This window comes from Nyctereutes procyonoides, unplaced genomic scaffold, assembly GCF_905146905.1.
Source record: "Nyctereutes procyonoides isolate TBG_1078 unplaced genomic scaffold, NYPRO_anot_genome, whole genome shotgun sequence".
NCBI lineage: Eukaryota > Metazoa > Chordata > Mammalia > Carnivora > Canidae > Nyctereutes > Nyctereutes procyonoides.
Genome location: NW_026575051.1, coordinates 7,755,955 through 7,777,888, shown reverse-complemented (window position 1 = coordinate 7,777,888; position 21,934 = coordinate 7,755,955). Strand labels below are relative to the sequence as shown.

General features: G+C 40.0%; 1 protein-coding gene across 1 annotated transcript in view; it reads right to left on the bottom strand.

The window, feature by feature from the left end:
• Positions 1-21,934, bottom strand: part of DNAH8 (dynein axonemal heavy chain 8) — a 331,702-nt gene that overhangs the window by 182,815 nt on the left and 126,953 nt on the right. The window contains exons 35-44 of the mRNA XM_055330260.1: positions 20,599-20,701; positions 19,258-19,362; positions 18,708-18,869; positions 15,038-15,262; positions 11,798-11,970; positions 10,249-10,427; positions 4,820-5,007; positions 3,809-3,895; positions 3,605-3,712; positions 2,227-2,361 (exon numbers count right to left, since the gene is read on the bottom strand). Coding sequence (XP_055186235.1) covers positions 2,227-2,361; positions 3,605-3,712; positions 3,809-3,895; positions 4,820-5,007; positions 10,249-10,427; positions 11,798-11,970; positions 15,038-15,262; positions 18,708-18,869; positions 19,258-19,362; positions 20,599-20,701 — 1,465 coding nt within the window. The remainder of the gene's footprint in view (positions 1-2,226; positions 2,362-3,604; positions 3,713-3,808; positions 3,896-4,819; positions 5,008-10,248; positions 10,428-11,797; positions 11,971-15,037; positions 15,263-18,707; positions 18,870-19,257; positions 19,363-20,598; positions 20,702-21,934) is intronic.

Sequence of the window (21,934 nt, the reverse complement as noted above, 5' to 3'; positions counted from 1 at the left end):
GAGAGAAAAAAAAACAGGGGACGATGGTGGTGAAGAAGTGGTAGTGGAAAGAGAATGTAGTCTACCTGAGGAGTCCTAGAAGGCGATCCTCTTGTTTCTCAATGTATTTTGTTCTGTATGTTAGAAGATGCTCAATCCCAAATTAATATAAACCAGCAATACTTATAGAAATCCCCAACATTGACCACAAAAACATAAATAAGATAAGAGGGGGGGCAGAATGGCAAGGAAGAGAGAATATAATCTCACAGGATGAACCAACACAGTGTTCCACTTGGTTCTGGGTGTATGTTGGTTGTGTTTTAGAAGGTGCTAACTTCCACCATTGTAAAATAAAACAAGGCAGAAAAAACAAAAACCCTTATCTCATAATTAAATTGATACGTTGAAGGGAATCCAGAAGTGAAAAATACATCTAAGACATGTAATTGTAGAAATATGAAAGTCAAAAAGGAAAAAACTTAAAAATGAAGAGCTGGTAAATTATTGTAGTTAGGGTGGGAAAAGAGAAAAAATGTTGGAAATTTTTAGTCTGATATAAAAATGAGTTGTAATGGAAAAAGAAAGAAAAAAAAAAGGACCATCTAGTTCTGTGTACTATTTTCCCTCAGTCCTGGAGCTTTCCAGCCCTGCTTCATCAGTAAACTCACTCTTCCCCTGTTCTTCCAGCTGGTCTTCTGAGGGAGGGGCTGCTGCGCTGATTCTCAGGTGTGTGTGCCTGGGGGGAGATGCTCTACCCCTTGTCAGGTGCTGGCTCAGTATAAGCTGTTTATCCTGTGAGGCTTTTGTTCCTTAGAGGCCCCACCTCTCCCAGGCACATGGTGAAACAAAGAGGAAAAACATCAATGGCGGCAGCCCTGGAGTCAGCTCCCCCCGAGTAACTAATCGTAGTCTCCCAGTCCGCACTGGCCTAGATGCTCCCGGGGGCGGCGCAGGTGCACTGATCTGCACAGCTTGGGGGCCCCCAGCGGCAGGAGATTCCTCACTGTCCTGTGCCCTCCCCACTTCTACCTGTCCTGGGGGGAAGGGAGGATAACTGGCTTTGTCCGCTTGGGCGCCCAAGGATCCTGGGCTTGTGCTGCTGGACCCGTGCTCTCAGGGACCTCCCCTCCCAAAGGGAATGGGATACAGCCACCGCCGTCTGGAGCCAGCCCGCCCAACTGATTGGCTTTTCCCAAATGGCCCGGAGGGCTGTGGCATGCCAGCCCTTTACTGATACCAGACCGTGGTTTGCGGGAAGTTTCCCCCAGGTGCCCCTCCTCTTATAGTGACTCCGGGAATCTTGAGGCTTCGTTGCTCCTCCTGTGATTCTGCCCGATTTCCTTGCTGAGCACTTTTCCATCAGGGAAAACTCCGGCATGGATTTTTAAAGTTACCGTTTCTCCAGGGCTGGGCTTTCCCACCCTGTAGTCTTTCACTGCTTCACTTTAGCCCCGCTACTCGCGGTTCCCCTCCCCCACTTTATATTTTATTTATTTATTTTCCTCCTTCCTTTCTTGTTAGAAGCCAAACTTTTCTCTCTGTAGCATTCCAGCTGTTTTCTCTTTAAATCTTGGGTCGAATTTGTAGGTGCTCAGGATATTTTGAAAGTTATCTAAGTAAGTTTGTGGGGCCAGGTGAGTTGAGGATCCTACTCCTCCACCCCCTTGCCCCTCCCTCCCCAACATATATGCCCTTGAATAAATACCACATGTACGTGTATGTGTCTGCCAGTTGGTTCAAAGAAGCTGGCTGTCATATGACAAATATGAAAGCAGCAAGATAGCTATGATCATCTTCACAAAGAACTTTCAATGCACTTTTGGAAAATGTGGTGCTGATGCTTTGGAAGACACATAGCTAAAATGTACTTAGATTCTGAGAAAGTGAAAGCTCTCATGGTTCTCAGTAAATCCAAGAAGCCAAGATATCCATGTTCTAGAGTTTGTGTTACATTATGAGTAATGGTAGAAGGCTGGACTGAAATTTGGGGGCCAGAGCCCACCAATGAAGCCTATTTTATGGTTCATAGCTGAAAAGAGGATGCATTTCCAGCCCATGTTGCACATACAAGGCCATGGGCTTTTTGCCTTGTGGAGGCATAGGGGTAGTAGCTTCATTGGCACAATGTCCCTGTTATCATTAATGCTCAGAGCTCAACCTGAGCCAACCCCCATGTATCAGCTAAGGAGGGAAACAGTCAGGTAGGAATCTGGAAGGAGAAGTGAATTCAGAGAAGGGAGATACCAGCTTGGAAAGGTTCATGTCTCTCAGTCCTCTCATGACAGTGCTCAGTTCACTATCTTCTGGTCTGGCTCTTTTTTGAGATCCAAGTGTCCTCAATACAGATAGAATATTTCTCAACCCAAAGTCATAATGAACCTGAGATGGGGGGGGGGGTGGAAAAAGAGTGTTTCAGTGAACAGTTCTAAATGTAGACTCACCATGCATACATACGGAGATATTCTATCAGGTACACACTGCTGTTTGGAGGGGCTGAGCTGCAAAGGTCCATTAGCTTCAGTCTCTCACCTTTCCTTTGATCATTCCATTGGGAAATTTTAAGATTTTATTTATTTACTTATTTGGGAGAGAGAGAGAGAGAGCACAAGCAGGGGGAAGGGGAGAGGGAGAAGCAGACTCCCCACTGAGCAGGGAGCCCAACATAGGGCTTGAGCCCAGGACCCTGAGATCATGACCTGATCCGAAGGCAGACACCTAACCAACTGAGCCACCCAGGCACCCCATGGGAAGTTCACAATTTAAATATACTTTGAGAATGTTACAATCTGATACAGTCCATACAGCAAACAGATTTAAATGTGTTACCAACAGGTTACACATTCTGTGATTCCATTTCTGTAACATTCTTGGAATAACAAATTATTTTTGTTGCAAGAGGTTAGGGATTTGGAAGAGGGGTGGGTGTGGCTATGAAAGGGTAGCATGAGGAAAACCCTACAGTGACAGAACAATCCTGTATGTTGATTGTGGTAGAGATTACATGAATCTCTATGTTATGGACCCATGTGACATAACTGCATAGTACTACACACACACACACACACAGTGCGTGTAATAGCTGGCGAACTCTTAATAAACTTAATAAACTCTGTGGATTGTACTGATGTCGGTCTTCTGGTTTGTTTGTTTGTTATTGTACTAGAGTTACATAATGCCAACACTGAGGTGCCTAGGTGGCTCAGTCCATTCAGCATCTGCCTTCAGCTCCACTTGTGATCCCAGGGTCCTGGGATCTAGCCCCCAGTGGGGCTCCCTGCTTGGCAAGGATTCTGCTTCTTCCTCTCCCTCTGCCCTCCACCTCACCTCCGCCCCTTATTCTCTCTCTCTCATTCAAATAAATGAATAAAATCTTTTTTTTAAATGTCAACATTGCAGGAAGTAGGGTACACAGGACCTCCTTTACACTTCTTTGCAACTTCATTGAAACTCCATAATGATTTCAAACTAAAAAAGGTTTTAAAAATACACAAATAAATGAATTATAAATATATCTTAGAAAAGAGTCAAGATTTTTAAAACTCACTGATTAATATTTATCAAGGTAAAATCGCAAAGTAAAAAATCAAGTTCTACAGCTAGGGAAAAACAGATTTACAGTTACCTGTTTGGTAAGTTGCTCTTCACAGAGTTTGTAAAGAACATAAAACTTTTGGGCCAAGATAACATTTTCAAGAAAACCACAGCTCGCAAGTTTGACTCGCATAATGATCTGAAAATTAAGATTGTGAGATTTTTTTTCAACGACGTTAGTGAAAAACAAGTAAGGAACATAAATTATATTATGTTTTTAAATCTTGGTGCCTACCTGTCTATCAGGAACCATCATAGCAACAGTTCTAAACTGAATTTTTAAGTTTTCTGGTAGTTCCTGGCGCCCAGCATATCCAGGGTTCTAAAAATTAAAATTGTTTTGAATTATTGATATAATTTTCATTTCATGAATACGAATACATTCAAATTCCTAGTTCATATTCTAAGCTGGTATTGCAAAACATTAGATTCATAAAACATCCCTCCTTTCTCAAAAATATGTATTCGACCATTCATATTTTTAAGGTTGTATCACTTCCTCCTACATATTTCCATGTTCATTATACTAACAAAATCATACGCACATATCCCTGCAGGGAGCCTGATGTGGGACTCAATCCCAGGACTCTGGGATCACGAGATGCTAAACCACTGACCCTCCCAGGTACCCCTTTAATCCAAGAAGAATGTTACTCTTCTTTTAAATTGTTTTACACCATAGTATCACACAATAAATTCATTCATCCCATTTCCTGAGTTATAACTGATCACTTCTAGATTATTGTTTAACCCCAACTGCTTTGCTTATATTTGCTTACAATAAAGCTTATCAGAAAATTTACCGATTTTGCTTCCTATAATTTATCTTTGTCCACCGAGACACTTAAAATTCAGATTATTTTGCGTTATCTTGCAACATAAGGATTTAACTATATAAAGAACATATAAAAACATGTGGCATGTGGGAGAGATGAATCTTTGAGGTTTTAAGCCACTGGGATTTGGGGATTGTTACTGTAGCTAGTCTATGGGATAAAATACAGAAAACATTTAGTTGAGCACCTGACACATAACAAGTGATCACTAAACTGTAGCTAGTATTACCATTAACATATTACCATTTTATCTTCTCTCCAGGCTACTTATGCTACTCAAAAAAATCATATGATAAGAATCACTCATGACCTCTGAATAGTCAATCATTTACTAACAAACATATGCTTTCTTTTATTTAAATCTATAGTAATTAGACTAATCACATTGCATTTAAAGACCATGTTCTCACCATTGTTAGGAAGATTCCAAATTCTGGATTCAAATCAACACAATCACCATCAGAAAAAATGAACTGTTTTTTTCTCTCTTTTCTTGCTGTCAGAACAATATAAATTTGTTGGGCTGCCACTGATAACACAGGCAGTTCAATTCTGTTAAACTCATCAAAACAGCCCCAAGAACCAGACTGTGCAAGACCTGGCAGGAAAAAGTTAATTTGAAGTTTTACTTTGTAACATACCCCCTACCAAGCAGAAAAATCACTTCTCTAAAGTGCAAACAATTATATATCGAAATACAATTTATAGAAAGTTTCAAATCTGGCTGTTTGTAAAGATATATCTAATTCTAGTGACAGAGAGAGGTTTAATTATTTGCACATCATCCTGGAAACAATGAAAATAGCGCACTGCCAAAATCAAAGTACAGGCACGTCATTACATGCAGGGATGCCACAGGGTGATAAATTTTGATTCAGTTGGGCAGTGCTACTTCCAGCGGGGATGGAGGGCTGAAAGAGCCATAACGCTGGGGGAAACTGACAGAATGAGGGATGCCCTTTCCGGGTCAGATCACTTTCCTTCCTCTTGCAATGAGAGACGTGCAGGGATGCTGGGTGAGGCGGAAAAGGGTCAAAGAGATTTTTATGTATTCCTTACAAACTTGATACAAAGAAGACTCCAGTATTATGAACACTGCTCCTGTCTAATCTCTAAGGATGAAAACATTGTCTTCAGCTGCATGAAATGTTCTCCTTCCTTTTATTATCGTGCTCCTTCTAGTTTTGTTTTTTTGTTTTTTTTTTTTTTTTTTTGTTTTCTTCGCCTTTAGGAATTTCCATTATAGGGATGTTGGAACTTTTCTATCTATCCCTATGACCTTTAGGTTTTTCTGCCAAACTTCCCATTTCTCTCTGCAGTGTATTCATTCTCTTGGCTAGATCATTATTTAACTCAACAGAGGTTTTTAATTCATTAATTTATTATTCCCATTGCTTTATTTTTCATAACAGCCTGTTTTTCTTCAACCGGTTGCGTGTTATATAAATTCTTGAATCCCTTTGAAGCTATTGATTTTATTTCCTGTTTTCTCCTGCTTCCTCTATGAATCCGTTTAGTGGTGGGTAGGTCTCTTAGCTATTTGGGATGCCTCCCTAATTTCTCCAAGTATTTTTTGAGACTTTGTTATCTCTGCATTTCTGTGTTATTTCCTCATTCCGAATGCCAATTCCTGCGTGCAGGATACACGCCTGCCTCTGCTGATTTGGGGGAAGGAATGGGAGAGGCACGCAAGAGCTTCCCCTCTGGGGCTGGGGCTTACAGTGTGAGCTGGTACACAGGATTCTCACTTCAGAAAGCTGCATTATAATTTAGAAGAAAAATGCTGGGGACAGCCACTTCCTTTTCTTTTTCTCTGCCATCTGTTCTAATTCTAGACTTCTGGGAATTATCTTGTGCTTTAGTCAGCTGCCCTCACCTATCCTCAACCTTTCAGGTAGGAGTCATCTACAGAAGAATCCTTCTTTTTGTTGTGGGACCCAGGAAATTGAACAAAATCCCCTACCCCTAGACAAGCAGAGCAGGACTGACTCTATTTTGGGCTGCACCCGCCTTGTGCTGACCTGCTTATTACTTAGGGCACTGCCGCGCCCTAGTCAGAGACCAGGGCACACCCTAACCTGAAATTCGGCTCAGGGGACCAGCAGGACGGTGCAACTTTCTGCGTATCCCATTGGCCACGGGCCCCTATAAAGCTGCTGAGCCTCTTAGTCTCGGGGTCCAAGTCCCTGCTCTGCTGCATCGGGTGCACTTGGACCCATCCTGGAGCTTGTAAATAAACCCTCGTGTGTTTGCATCGGTGTCGGCTCCTTGGCGGTTTCTCCGATTCGCGATCTTGGCACAACATTGATACAGGAAATGATTCTCAGGGTTCAAAAATGGCTTAACAGACAATTATTAAGAATAATTTAATGAATACTCATGTACCTGCCTATCATATATTAACAATTTGCTTCATGGGACACCTGGGTGGCTCAGTGATGGAGCGTCTGTCTTTGACTCAGGGCGTGATCCTGGGGTTCCGGGATCGAGTCCCACATCAGGCTCCCTGTGAGGACCCTGTTTCTCCCTCTGCCTATATCTCTGCCTCTCTGTTCTCATGAATAAATACAATCTTTAAAAAATAATGATAATAATAATTTCCGGGGATCCCTGGGTGGCTCAGCGGTTTAGTGCCCGCCTTTGGCCCAGGGCATCCTAGGGTCCCGGGACCGAGTCCAGCGTTGGGCTCCTGGCATGGAACTGGCTTCTCCCTCCTCCTGTGTCTCTGCCTCTCTCTCTCTCTCTCTCTATGTCTATCATAAATAAATAAATCTTTAAAAAGTTTTTCCTTCAAATTTCATTCTAAAGAATAAAGTATTAGAACTACAGCTCAAATCCATGTATGTCTCTCTTGGATCCACACTCCCTCCTTCTCTAGAGGTAACTTGTATCCTGAATTTGATGTCAGTGGTTGCAAGCATCCTTTAAACTACTGCTTTTATGTATGTATTCATGAACACTATGTTTTGCCTATTTGAGATTTATATGCATCTATCTACATGTATCTATTTATAAAATACTGTATACCCTTCTGAAATTTGATTTATTTGCTCAATATTATTTTTCTGAGGTCTATCTAAGCTGATACACATAGATCTAATTCACTATTTTAAAATGCTGTACTGTGCAGTATTTCATTGCCTAAATATACCAGTTTAAAAATTCATTCTACTTTCAATAGATATTTGGTTTGCTCCTAATAATTTGCTATAACAATGTATCAATCTGGCTCATGTCTTTATACAAAATGTGAGAAGTGGAAATGCTAGGTCAAAGAGAGTATGTGCATCTTCACATTTACCACCTATTGCCAGGTTGTTCTCAGAAGCAGCTCTACCAATTTGCACACACATAAATATTAACTGTTGTAATTTCTTTTTTTTTAAGATTTTTAAAAAATTTATTCATTCATTCACAAAAGACAGAGAGAGAGAGAGGCAGAGACACAGGCAGAGGGAGAAGCAGGCTCCATGCTGGGAGCCTGATGTGGGACTCCATCCTGGGTCTCCAGGATCATGCCCTGGGCCAAAGGCAGGCACTAAACCACCAAGCCACCCCAGGATCTCCCTGTTGTAATTTCTATAAATCCTTACCAACAGTGGTTTGGCCAGACTTTTCCATTGTTGCCACTCTGGCAGAGTGAAATTAGTATCTCATTGGTGTTTTCTTTTGGGTTTCTTCATGATTGGAAGAAAATCTTTTTTAATGCTGCATATTAATTTTTTAGCAGCTATACATGTTAAAATATCTTCTCCCGGTCTATAGCTTATGTTTTGTTCTCTCTCTTAAGTGGAGAAATATCACATAAAGACTGTGAATTTATATATATATATATAATTACATATATATGTATTTCAGATGATATATATATACATATATATATATACATACACATAAAAGGTGAAAGCTGGATGTACAATTTCATGGTATCTATTACAGGGATTTTCTCATATCGTATTTAAAGGAAGGCTACATGAGTGAACTCATGATTTTAATACAAAGAAGCTCCAGTGTACTTCTCTCCTATTATCTCCCCTTTCTTCCCTCCCAGAAGGAGGGACTGCTAGTCTGCATCATTCTCTTGCTTTGCTTTGCTTTTTTACTATCTATGTATACATATCTAAATGATATGTATTTTTAGTTTTACCTATTTTTGCATTTCAAATAAATTTAATCATACCATATGTATTTTTATTCACTCCAAGTTGTATCTGTGAGGCAGCTCTACGTGAATGCATCATCTTGTAGTTATTCATTTTCGCTGCTATATAGGACTGTTATACTCAATTTCATATATACACGTTATACTTTTTTCCTTCCTGTATATACAGTATATAAATTATATTTTCCCAATTTACGTGTCTATATGTCCAGTCCACTGTGGAGGACACTAGAGTTGTTTTTAGTTGATTGTTGTTATAAGAATTGCTGCAGCAAACATTTACACACAAACTCTCAGACATGAGTGTCATTTACCTGACTATATACCAGGAGGTGGGATACATGAGAAGACACATGGTCCTGTTTTTTCCAAACAACTTTTATACTCCTACCAGTAGCTGATGATAATTTGTTACACTATACCTTGCCAATGGTCAAAATGTCACACTTAAATTTTTGACAAGCTGCTGTGTACAAAATGGAATCTCTTTATAATATGTAATTCTTTGATTGCTGGTCACTTGGTTTTCTTCATTTGTGAAATGTCTATTCAAGACTTTTCTCTCTTTTCTATTGGGTTATCTTTCTCTCATTCATCCATGGGCATTACTTATGTGTTTGGGAGACTAATCCTTTGTAGGCAACATAGGTTGCTAACGCCTTTCCAAATTTCTGACATGGCTTTTCTCTCTTTGATATCCACTGATGAACAGAAGTTTTTAATTTGGGGCAAGCAACGTATCAATTTTTCTTTTATGGCTCAGATTTTTGTATTAAATATTCCTTTCTCAAAAAAAAAATTCCTTTCTCGGGGATCCCTGGGTAGATCAGCCGTTTAGCGCCTGCCTTCAGCCCAGGGCATGATCCTGGAGTCCTGGGATCAAGTCCCAGATGGGGCTCCCTCTATGGAGACTGCTTCTCTCTCTGCCTGTGTCTTTGCCTTTCTCTCTGTCTGTCATGAATAAATAAATAAAATCTTAAAAAAAATTCCTTTCTCTGAGAACAAAGATATTTTTATTTCTTACCTTCTAAAAACTGTATAGTTTTGCCCACCACATTTAAGTGTTTAATCCCCAGAAGTGATTTTTATATATGGTTGTAGGCAGCCAATTTGTATATGTGTAGGGATCCTATTTCCTTTGTTAAATATTAATCATCTCTTGTCCCAGAATGATTTATAAAGTCTATCTCTTCATCACTGATTTACAATACCACCTTTGCCATATGTCAAGTGTCCTTGGCCCACTTCTGCATTCTCTGTTATATTCTACTGGCCTATTTATCAATCCCTGCATCAATACCACGATCTCTAAGTTATGTTCTAAATGATATCTCTCACTTCAGTGGGATTTAATGCAGGAAGGGAAGCCACATGTGTCATGGGTTTGCTGTCTTGATCTTATCCCCTCCACCATTGTTTCGGGAAATAATAAATTGATTCCATTTTCACAGTCCAATACACACTCAACTCATGGACTAGAATGCCAGTAATAGTCTTGAACCATATGAAATTGATGATATCCAGCCATTTTTGACCCAGAAAAATGGCAAGATCATAGGTAATAACCTATACTAATTTTGCTTATGTGGAAAAATATTCCTTTAGGTTTACATCTGAAAATAATGTTAAAGAGCATTAAAAATACATTCATCAAAAATAACAGCCTTTGACACTTGCCTTTAAAAATCCTTCCTAGCCCTCGGAAATCCATTTGATCTGAGCAGTTAAACACGACCACATATTTTCCCAAACATCTTCCCATGTCTTTCGTAGTTTCTGTTTTGCCAGTGCCCGCAGGTCCTGCTGGAGCACCGCCCATGTTCATTCCCAAAGCCTGCGCTAAGGTGATATAGCATCTGCAAATGTAATCAGATAAAGCACCGGGAATATGGGATAACACATTACTACAGTTAAGCACAAGCCAGAGTCAAATGTGACTGGAATGGGCCTGTTTATTTTAGAATTTGTGCAGCCCACATAAAAGAGGCAGCCAAAAAAGGCTGGAGTACTTTATACTCACTACAAGTAGTACAACAATTGCAAATATTTCTTGGGACAAATTTTCTAAACTTCTCAACTCTGACCTAAAACCTTCAGGCTTTCCTTCCACTGTGATCAGCATAATTCATACATCAGAGAACCAAATAAGCAGTGGTATGCTGACAGATGTTGAACAACTGGCTCTCCAGTTCAAAAAAAAATCTGATGTTCATGTTTGCCAATTTCTGTACTATAAATATTTCCACTAGAGCCCATGATAAGCTACTGATGTGATATCACAAAACTGGGAAGAGATGCTTACAGTTGATTCTCAAAAGCTGGTATGAGCCAACTGCAGGATACCATTGCAAAAAAATCAATTTACTATGAAATGTTTCATTTAGATAAGTATAAAAAATAATATAGTGAGCCTTCTTATATCCATAGTCCAGCTTCAGTTAAATTTGCTTCAGATCTAAGTAAAACTTAGTGAAGCTTCATGAGACATGTAGTCTTCTATGGAAATCTCAGTGGAAGAAGAAACACATGGACAAGTTTTATGCTACAATGCCCTGGGCGTAGAGAAGGAGGTTGGATGAATCAGTAGGCATAATTTGTGTCATAATTTTACCTGTAGGCAGCCCTATTTAAAATAATAGTGGAATTAATTGTTCTATGACCCAATTTAAGTCAATTCTACAAACACTTATTGAGCATATTCTATGTACAATGTATTGGAGTGGGTGTTGTGAGGTGTGGAGATGAAAAAGGTCCAGTTCTGTCTGGTGTCACATACTAGAAAGAACTGTGAGATCAGCCATTGACTGATTATTCATACCCAGCCAAGCAACTTCACTTTACGTATCAATTTCTACGTTTAGAAAACCAAGAGACTAAATTAGATCATCTCCAAGGTCCCTTCCTTCTTTGCAATTCTAACAACTTCCCTTTATGGTGCCAGAGAAATTTTTCAACCTTGCAATCTAAAATTCATTACTATCTTACTCATAGTCAACATTTAACCTTGCTTTCATTCTTTTATCTTTCTCTGCTTCACAAAAACATAATGTACGTGGACCTTCAAGTACCAACCTTGGTTATTTCATTGTTAGACTGACTTTGATGAGCTAGCATAGACCTAACACTACAGCAACATGCTTCTGCTAATATTTCAAATGCAATTTTAAAGCAATTCTAAGCACATCACTTAATTACAAAATGGAATAACAAAAACTGAGTTTCCTACCTATCTGTTAGTGGAGTGATAACAAGACGATCAGTGCATCCCAGAAATTCATTTTGATAAATAAAATCCACATCTGTGATTGACACCACAGTTTGGTCCAAATCCTCCTTAAAATAAAATCTACTCTGTTTTAGCCATTCAAAGTCAGTAACTGATTTGATATGCATTTTTACCTTAAAGACATGAAAAACAAAGAGATTTATACTGAATTTCAATAGCATAAAACACAAGCATATTGGCAGTTTTTATTCACTCATCTGCAAACTGATTCTCAGTTATTTTTTTAAGATTTTATTTTTATTTACTCATGAGAGACACAACGAGAGAGACAGAGACATAGGCAGAGGGAAAAGCAGGCTCCCTGCCAGAAGCCTTTTGTAGGACTCGATCCCAAGACCCTGGGATCACGACCTGAGCCAAAGGCAAATGCTCAACACTGAGCTCCCTCTGTGCCCCTGATTATCAGTTATTTAACATTTATTGAGTCCCTCCTTACACCTAACACTGCTGGGTGAACACAGGCCTGGTTCCTGCCTTCTGGAACTGACAGAAGAAGACAAAAGACAAACAGATAAGCAAATAATTGCAAAAAAATATGTAAAGAAATTCAGAGTTCATGGAAATATGTAGCAAGAGGACCTAATGTAGTCTAGGGGGCCTGAAAGGGATACTTGGAGAAAGAAATATTCAAACTAAAATCTGAAAAAAATAGTAGGAATTACCAAGGAAAACCAAACCAAAAGAAAAAAAAAGTAAAATTTTTAAAAAGGGATAAAATGTCCTAAACAAAGACCCAGAAGAACTGGTTGCATGTTCAAGAATCTGAAAGTTCGGTACAGCTGAGGCATCCAGGACTCTGGAGAAAGAGACAGAGTTGAGGCTTCATAGGTCACAAAAACAGGGTTGGGCAGTGTGCTCATGGCAAAAGGCAGCCGCTAAAGGATTAAGCAGGGATATGCATGGTCAATTATGCACACGTGCCATGCCTTCTTATACCTGCACTGCGGCCAAACCCACCAACCTGCCAGGTCATCCACCTACACCTGTGGGCAGGAGGTACTGGGCTCCCACAGCCGTGAGCACAAGACACAGAAACCAGGGAAGCACATTTAGGACTGAGAGCCCACCAAAACCACATTCTCCTGTGCTTAATGATTTTCCCAGGGCAAACAGAGAGAAAACTCGGTCCTGTTCACTCAGGGGAATCAACACAGAAAAGTCACAAATGATCCCCTTCACTGCTTTTAAATTTGATCCCACTTCCAGGTTGTTCAGTTTGACCTCTGGGAGCCCTGCCATGTTCTGATCACCATCTACTCAAGTCTCCACGCTAAGTACAGTGCTGCTGTTTGTCATCATCATTTGTTTGTGACCTTGCTTCCCCCTGCAGTTAGGAATTCTGGCTTTTCAGCTAGAGCACAGTTTGTATTCACCACCTTAGGGAGCAATTTTCAGGTTATACGATCTAGTGCCACCCCCAGGGACTCTGTTCTCATGCACAGGACCTGCAGCCACAGAGGTATCAACCAGCTCCTCTCAAAAACCCATTAAGATGGTGAAGAGGAGACGAAAGATGAAGAAGAAAGAATAGCTAATATTGACGGAGTTCTTACCATATATCAGGCTGTTCAAAGCATCATACATGGAAAAATAAAATGCAAATATGCTGGCCAGGAGATCTCATTTTAGTTGGGATGCAGAGGGAACATGAGTTCAATAGTAATTAAGACCAAAAAGAATACAGTGATGTGGTTTTAATTGTGTGTAGGTTTTGCTTTTTTAAAGTCCATTCTGTACATAAAGTATAGCTTTGCTCAGCACTTAAATTTAAAAGAAATTTCTTCCATGGGATTTCAGCTTTAAAAGTCAGCAAGAGATGTTAGCAGCATGCTCTTTGCAGATACAGTAATGGATTCCACAGGAGTTTCTTGAGGTGGAATTCAAAGAAAGCCAAAGTATGACAGCAACTGCAATTTAGTGAAAGGAACTCTGTAGAAGGCCAAAGAACTATGATCTGAGTATACAGCTCTCTGATGACTGCCTTGATCAGAAGATCCAGAGATATATCCTCCAGTAGTGTTTCCTCAACTTTAACATGCATATATGAATCCCCTGGGATCCTTGAAATGCAGATTCTGATTCAGTGGGGCATAGGGTGGGAGGAGGGGACCAGAGATTCTGCTTCTCTAACAAGTTCCTAGGAGATGCTAATGTAACTGATTGGCATATAATACTTTGAGAAGTGAGGATCTAGATTCCAGGGGAATAAATGGATTGCAGGTCTTTCAACTTTCCATAAATATGACTTATCTTATCAGAACTTTTTTTTTTAATTTTTATTTATTTATGATAGTCACAGAGAGAAAGAGAGGCAGAGACACAGGCAGAGGGAGAAGCAGGCTCCATGCACCGGAAGCCCGATGTGGGATTCGATCCTGGGTCTCCAGGATCGCGCCCTGGGCCAAAGGCAGGCACCAAACCGCTGCGCCACCCAAGGATCCCCTCTTATCAGAACTTTTGATACAAGTTTGAAAACAGTAGTCTCTGATCATATTCTCTAAAAAAGGGCCCCAAGTTGCATGAATCACATGTCTCTGATGAAGAGAAGATGAATCTAATCAAATCAAATCAAATCAAGCAATGGTGGTCAAACACAAAGATAGTCACATGGAGGTGTATCAAAATCTCCTGGGGCCCCTACCCTTTAATGATAACCACTGCTTTAGGAAAGCTTCAGCTGGATCAAGACTGCTGGGTAGAGTCCTATTTCTGAAGGGAATTCAATTACCACCCCTCCTACTCTCACCCAAAAGAATCTTGTCCAAATCAAGCCAGGATGCCCTGTTGAACACTATCAATCAAATATCCACCAGACTTCTCTGAAGCTTGAGTCTATTTGATTAAGACTTCTCAGTGGAGGAAGAAACTCATGACCAATCCCACCTAAACTGTAACATATCACTGGTTATTTGGTTTAATGGAACATGTAGTTAGTTCACATCTCATCAGTTGGTTCCAGACTTTCAGACTGCCAAATGTGAATATACACATATGGTTGTTTAAACCATCAAATATAGATATTTGTAAACGTAATATATATAGAGACAGTTGTGAAAAGGATCAAGTAGATGGAAGGTTCATATAATTTAGGGAGTATACATAATACCTAATTGTTCATTATTAGGAGCACTAAATTATTAATTAGCACAGAAAATTAGTTTAAGAAAAAAGATACCTTACCAAGTCATCAAAAATATCTCTCTGATGCACATGGATGGTAATCAGAGTTTCAAACTTCACTCTATCGAACTTGCTTAGGTCATGTGTTGTCTGAGCAATTAGAGTATTTAGAATATCCAAAAATTTCTGGTTGGTCACGTGCATGATTTTCCTGTCATCTTTTGCATTATTTAAAGCCTCTTCAGAATCATGTGTCCACAACATCTGAACTCCCAGAAGCCCCACCTATGCGTCCAGAAGAAAAATAAGAAGTACATTTGCCAACTATTTAAAGCATATCTGCGATAAGATTTGGTGGTCCCTCATCCATATGAAGGCCAACAAGGTTTGATCCACTTTAATTTAAAAAGAGACATGCCTTTCCCCATTCTCAAAAGGGGGAAAATAAACATTTAAAGTTCTAACTACTGATATTTAACAATTTCAATGCAGAGAAATAAATAGTCATTAAAACAATGGCTATCATTTATGGAGCTGCATGGTTAGCATTTATGGAGAGGGCTTGAGACCACCAGATAGCTCCATATAGTGACTTTTCTTTGTCAAGAAAAGCAAATGGAATTACTAGACTTGTTGCTGTGTATTCTTCTTTAGCAGGGTTTCCCAAAGGTCTCTTTGCAACTTCTAGAGCTAGTAGGCTGCCTATCTCCTTTCTTGATCTCCCACTGTATCATCCGTGTCTTTTCCTGCATCTACTTCTCTCCATATATATTTATCTAAAGGAGAGAGAGAGACAGAAAATGAGAAGGGGGAGAAGCTTGTCTTTTTTATTCTGATGAGAGCATAAGGAAATCATGACTGCCACTTTGCCTACAATTTCTACCCAGGAAAGGAGTAAAACTGTCAGGATATGGCTGAGTTTCACTCCCCACCTCCTTGCTGCTCCAGTTGTTCCTATAGGAGCTTTTGTTCATCCAGAGTCGAGGAACAGACCCACAATCATTTGGACCAAAGGGAACCCTGTATTTGGTGGAGGGCTGAGGTCAGAGTGAGTGGCATGTGGATACTACTGGGCATGGCATTTAATGTGAGTAAGGCAGGAATACAATGCTTTCCTTATCCCTGCCTTGTCAAGACTTCAGAATGTTTTCTTCTAGAGCAGTGCCCAATCCTGCCATCTGCCAGTGAAGATAAACGAAAGCACCTGGCTGAGGGGAGCAACCTGATGTGGAGGAAACATTCCATGTCAGAAAGCTCCCAGGAGCAAGCCAATTCTGCCTCTGATAGCAGCAGAAGATGACACAGACACAAAACAAAACCTCACAAAAAACAAAAGACAACATAAAGCAAAAATACCTGGCAGTGTAAGGCTGTCTGATTTAGAGACACAGACCCACAATCTCTGAGAAATCACTGTTTAGTGGTATATTCTAGAAACTAATCTTTTAAAACCTGGCATGCGGGATCCCTGGGTGGCGCAGCAGTTTGGCGCCTGCCTTTGGCCCAGGGCGAGATCCGGAAGACCCGGAATCGAATCCCACATCGGGCTCCCGGTGCATGGAGCCTGCTTCTCCCTCTGCCTGTGTCTCTGCATCTCTCTCTCTCTGTCTGTTACTATCATAAATAAATAAAAATTTAAAAAATAAATAAAAACCTGGCATGCAACTCTTGATCTCTGGGTTGTATAGTTCAAGCCCCAGGTTGAGTATAGAGATTACTTAAAATTTTAAAAACAAAACGACTATCTTGAATCACAAAGAAAAGTTTATTCATTTATTTTTATTTTTTTTACCAAAAAAAGTTTAAATTATGTTTTTCACTTGGTGTAAGAAGCTAGAAGACTTAAAACAAGAATGCTCATGCTCATTCTCGGGGACACCTGGGTGGCTCAGTGGTTGAGCATCTGCCTTTGGCTCAGGTTGTGATCCCAGGGTCCAGGATCATAACCTCATCAGGCTCCCTGTGAAGAGCCTGCTTCTCCCTCTGCCTGTGTCTCTCATGAATAAATAAATAAAAATCTTAAAAAAAAAAAAAGAATGCTCATTCTCCTCGATGTTACTTGCTGCCTCTAATAAGCGCATTAAAACTGCTAGAAAAGGGCAGCCCCCATGGCTCAGTGGTTTAGCGCCGCCTGCAGCCCGGGGTGTGGAGACCTGGGATCGAGTCCCATGTGGGGCTCCCTGCATGGCGCCTGCTTCTGTCTCTGCCCCCCCCTCTCTCTCTCTCTGAATAAATAAACAAATATTTTTTTAAAAAAACTGCTAGAAAAAATTAAAAATAAATAAAAATTAAAAAAAACTGCTAGAAAGGAATACAGTAAGATATTAAGTCATCATTTCCAGGTGGTAGAAATAAGTAATGTATATATTGAATAAATATGTATGTATAGAATATATATTAAATGAATATATACTTCCATTACTCTTTAAAGCAATTTTCCCAAAAAACTGAAATTTGCCCAACAAAATTGTTTAAAATTTCATCTCCTTATTTATGTAGTGCACACACTACAGAAAATCCTGAAAGCTGGTGAGCTTGCCTGCTATATCCTGTTCATCCTCACTCCTGCTCTGAATTTGCTTTGAGAACTCAAAGCTAACATAAAGCTAACTGCTCGGTCTAAACTGGAATGATCGTCTCCTTTAGAATATATGGCGATCAACTTTCCTGGGAGAGAAGAAGTATGCTGACTTGGTCTAAGGAGCTATTTTTCTCATCTTATCAGATAAAATATTTTATAAAGCTTCATCACAAAGGTAATAAAGCTGATAAGGATATTAAAGTTTGCCAAGGAGATTATACAATACAAAAATATTAAACACAAAATCAAAATATTCTCCCCAATAAAGGTTGATTTACATCTACACTTGTGTCATTTGAAAAAGTAATTTCCTATCATTTCCGCTGTCTCTGCTGTATGTGCATTAAGTCGGGATTTGGAGGCGGCTCGGCTAGGAGAAGCAGTTAGAGAAGTACAGTTTGGGCAAAAACTGCCTGTATTTTCCTTGGATATCTCTTGCTTTCTATCCCACACTATCTCTGACCCAGATCACAAAGCATCACTCTTCATTTATTTTGGCTGAAAATTGAATGAAACCATTGGCTCTTCTTTTCCTGCACCCAGTTTTAATAATATTTGGCACATCACGATGCATTCCTGAGAGCCTTAGGATGGGAGAGCTGTTCAAGAGAACACCTGCTCCAACCCCAGGCTTTTCAAGGTCCTGTCCTGTTAGGAAGTTAGTTGCACAATAAGGCCTCTTTTAACAGATTATGCCAACTTTGAATTGCTTGAAGGGAAAATACACAAAAGGCAGGATGGATTTTGTTTCAGGAAAAGATAGGCTCATTCCTTTTATATATGACTGTATTCCTATCTACATTTGTATCTATAGCTATCCATACACAGATGTGTGGAAAATATGCTATCTAATCCATACATAGATAGATATCTTTCATATACAGATAGGTGTGTTTTATAGATAAGACGAGATGTTCCATTAGTAAGTTTAGTCTTCATGTTATCCTTAATGATGAGAGCAGAATGGCAAATCCTCTTCCGGGGAATGGCCTAGAATGGAGCAGGTGGACAAGCAGGTAGTTGGTGGCTGAGGATGGGAAGTCCTCCCTAGCTAGTTCAGAGCTACAACAACTGCCACAGTGTCAGGCCAACTGCTTCCTGAGTAACCTTCTCCCTTATTTCCATTATTTAAACATTATATGTTCTCACCTGTGCCGGAAAGTGATTGAGGAAAGGTAAGAGTTGAAATCCTGAATCGCTGATTTGGTAGAAAGCAGACCTAATTATATTATGTAGTGACGACATCTGCATTCTTAGCAAATCCATAAGCCAGATCTCTACAGGACCTTTGGCCATAACAGGACTATCCAACTAAAAAGATATATTACAGACATATTACAAATTGATAATAATTTATTTTTACAAATGCCACACTTCACTTGATAAAACATAGTACCTCAATGCAAAGCGAATAATTTTACACAGTATATAAAACATGAGAAAAACCAACTAATGCTACAGGCAGAAGGAACTAGAAACATCATGTGGTCTAAAATTTTCATCTTATAGATGATAGAACAAGTCTCAGAGAAGTCAAATAAGTTGTCCAGACTTGTTCATCACCAAGCCAGGGTGACAGAACCAGAACCCTAGTCCACCCTCCTCCTCCACATTCTGTTTTTTAAAAGAGAATTGCCTTCTCCTCAACCTAAACTTTTAAAGAAATTTAAATAACAAAATTTTAACCAAGTTAAATTACAATAATTTTTTCTCCTTCTCTTGACATGACGGCCAGAATACGATCGTAGTCTTTCGCATGAAATGTCACCTCGTTTATGTTGTCAGATACAGCAGGGAGATGTGGCTACAAGAAACACAAGACAGGGCAAAAAACGTCATACATAAGGCTAAACACAAAAACCACTGAGATGTTTTTAAAAGCCTTAACATGTATTGCCTTTGTAAGAGATTAAGAATTTACTTCACTGTAATAAACAAACAAAACACTGCTTTGACCTCCACTGCCATTGCCACCACCACTGATTGACTTGGAGAACCACTTTTTAAAATCCAGCCCTATAGAGAGGCACCTGGGTGGCTCAGTTGGTTAAGCATCTGCCTTCAGCTCAGGTCTTGATTTCAGGGTCCTGGGATCAAGTCTTGCATTGGGCTCCCTGCTCAACTTGGAGCCTGTTTCTCCCTCTCCTCCCCACTTGTGCTACCCACTTGTGCTACCTCGGTCTCTCTCTCTCTCTCTTTCTCTCTCTCAAATAAATAATAAAATCTTAAAACACGAAAATAAAGATCCAGCCCTACGGTGCATTTCCTGCAAATGCCCTTGTTCCACTATGGAAGGTCACCTTCCTCCAAGGGCCACTGAACCCCAGGGCCCCTACCCACTCCGCTCCCAGAGACAGCTCCGTCCTGCTTCTCTCCTGGTTCTCTCTCTGCCTTCCACAGCTTTTAACTTTCCTCCTCTCTTTTTTCTTCCCCACAACCCCCTGGAAACCAACAGGGAAGATCTTCACAGCAGCTTCCCAGACTGCCAACCAAGACACAGCCCCAGGATGGGGTGTTTCAGTGTCTCCCACATCTGGTTCTTTGTATTTTTTCTCGGCTTCCTGGAAGTACTGTCCTTGGAAATTAATGGCTAAAAACACTTGAGAAGTGCTTGGATTTGGACACATCCAAACCACAATCCCTATTTGATCAAAAAATATTTAGACTAATATACTCACAGTAATGAATAACATAGAGTGAGCACATAATCGTGTCCTAGATACTTTCCAGTGCATGATCTTACATGATCTTTAGGACAATCTTATGAGGTGGGAACCAATATCACTATTTTACAGATGAGGACACCAAGGCATGGGGAAATGAAGAAACTAACTAAGGTCACTCAGCTGTTGAGTTGCATAATCAGTGACTCTTGCCTCAGGTTGATGAGCTCAGAACACACAGAAAATAGGACATTTTATCCTCAATACAATTTTTAATACTTTCCTGCCTGTGCTATTAAGGTGCAAACTTCATTTTTATTATTAATTATATTTGCTGTTTAAAAAAGCAATTTAGGTAATAGATTTTAAGAGTGTACCTGTATGGTGTGGGAATCACTGGCTTGCCCAAGAATTTCCAGGAGAACTGGATCAGATACAAAGAAGAATCTTGGAAATAGTAATCTCTTCTTCTCCAAATACCTTTAAATAAAATCATGTTACCAAATTACTTTTTCTGAATTATTAATTTTGGTTTTTTTGTAGCCAAGACACAATCCCTAACGTTTTCAATAAGAGAACAGCAAACATCTATAGTCATTTCCCATTTGCCTCTGAAATGTTTGGTTAGAACCCAAGCCTGGGCTGTCACAGATGGCACTTGAGAAAGCAAGTGGCAATAAGAAAGGGATTCAGAGCAATCCTGCTCCATCACCTATGATCTTTTTTCTCAAGAGCCCTCCTGTTGAGTGGAGAACAAAGGCAAAAGAAATGTAGATAAAATTAAATTTCCTTATAACGTATATTACATGTCCTTATAACTTGCAGCCCATTGACAAATACTTAAGACAAGCAGAGGATAACCCCTGTCTTAATTAACTGTCTTAATGTTAATGCCTTGTTAGAAGAAAAACAGCCAGGATCCTAAAAGTCTTCTTTAGCATATGAAAATCTCTTGGGAAACTTCCTCCGTCTTTACCTTCCCCAACTCCAAAGTATGTAATCAATTGCTCCTCACAATCCCAGTGCAGCTCTTTCTGCCCCCTCCCCCCCACACACACACCTGTCCTCATGCTTTAATAAAACCACATTTTTGCACCAAAAACGTCTCAAGAATTCTTTCTTGGTTGTTCTCTCATGAGCCCCCCCCCATCCCCCAACTTCAAATCACAGCACTGTGACCTTTCTAGGAGTACTGTCAACTTCATGGCTTGAATCCAGGATGAACACATAACTATCTCCAAACCAGGATACTGGGGGAGCTCTAGGGCAAACAACTAGCCATGAAGCTGAGATGGAGGCATAAACTCAGACAACCTAGTATATTCCCTAACTCTATTTCAGACAGAAATTGAGAGTGAACTGCCTTTCAAGAAATCATCCCTGGGGGCACTTGGGTAGCTCAGGTCATGATTCCAGGGTCCTGGTATCGAGTCCCACATCAGGCTCCCTGCTCAGTGAGAAGCCTGCTTCTCCCTCTCCCTACTGCTTGTGCTTGGTCTCTCTCCTCTCTCTTTCTCTCTCTCTCTCTCTCTCAAATAAATAAATAAAATCGAAAGAAAGAAAGAAAGAAAGAAAGAAAGAAAGAAAGAAAGAAAGAAAGAGAAAAAATCATCTGCAAATTTGTCTGGTAAACTGCTCGCTCAGTGCACATCTCTACTCAATGTCCACAGTAGGATGAAGGGTAGTCTCTCACCCCCAGAAGACACATCCTCA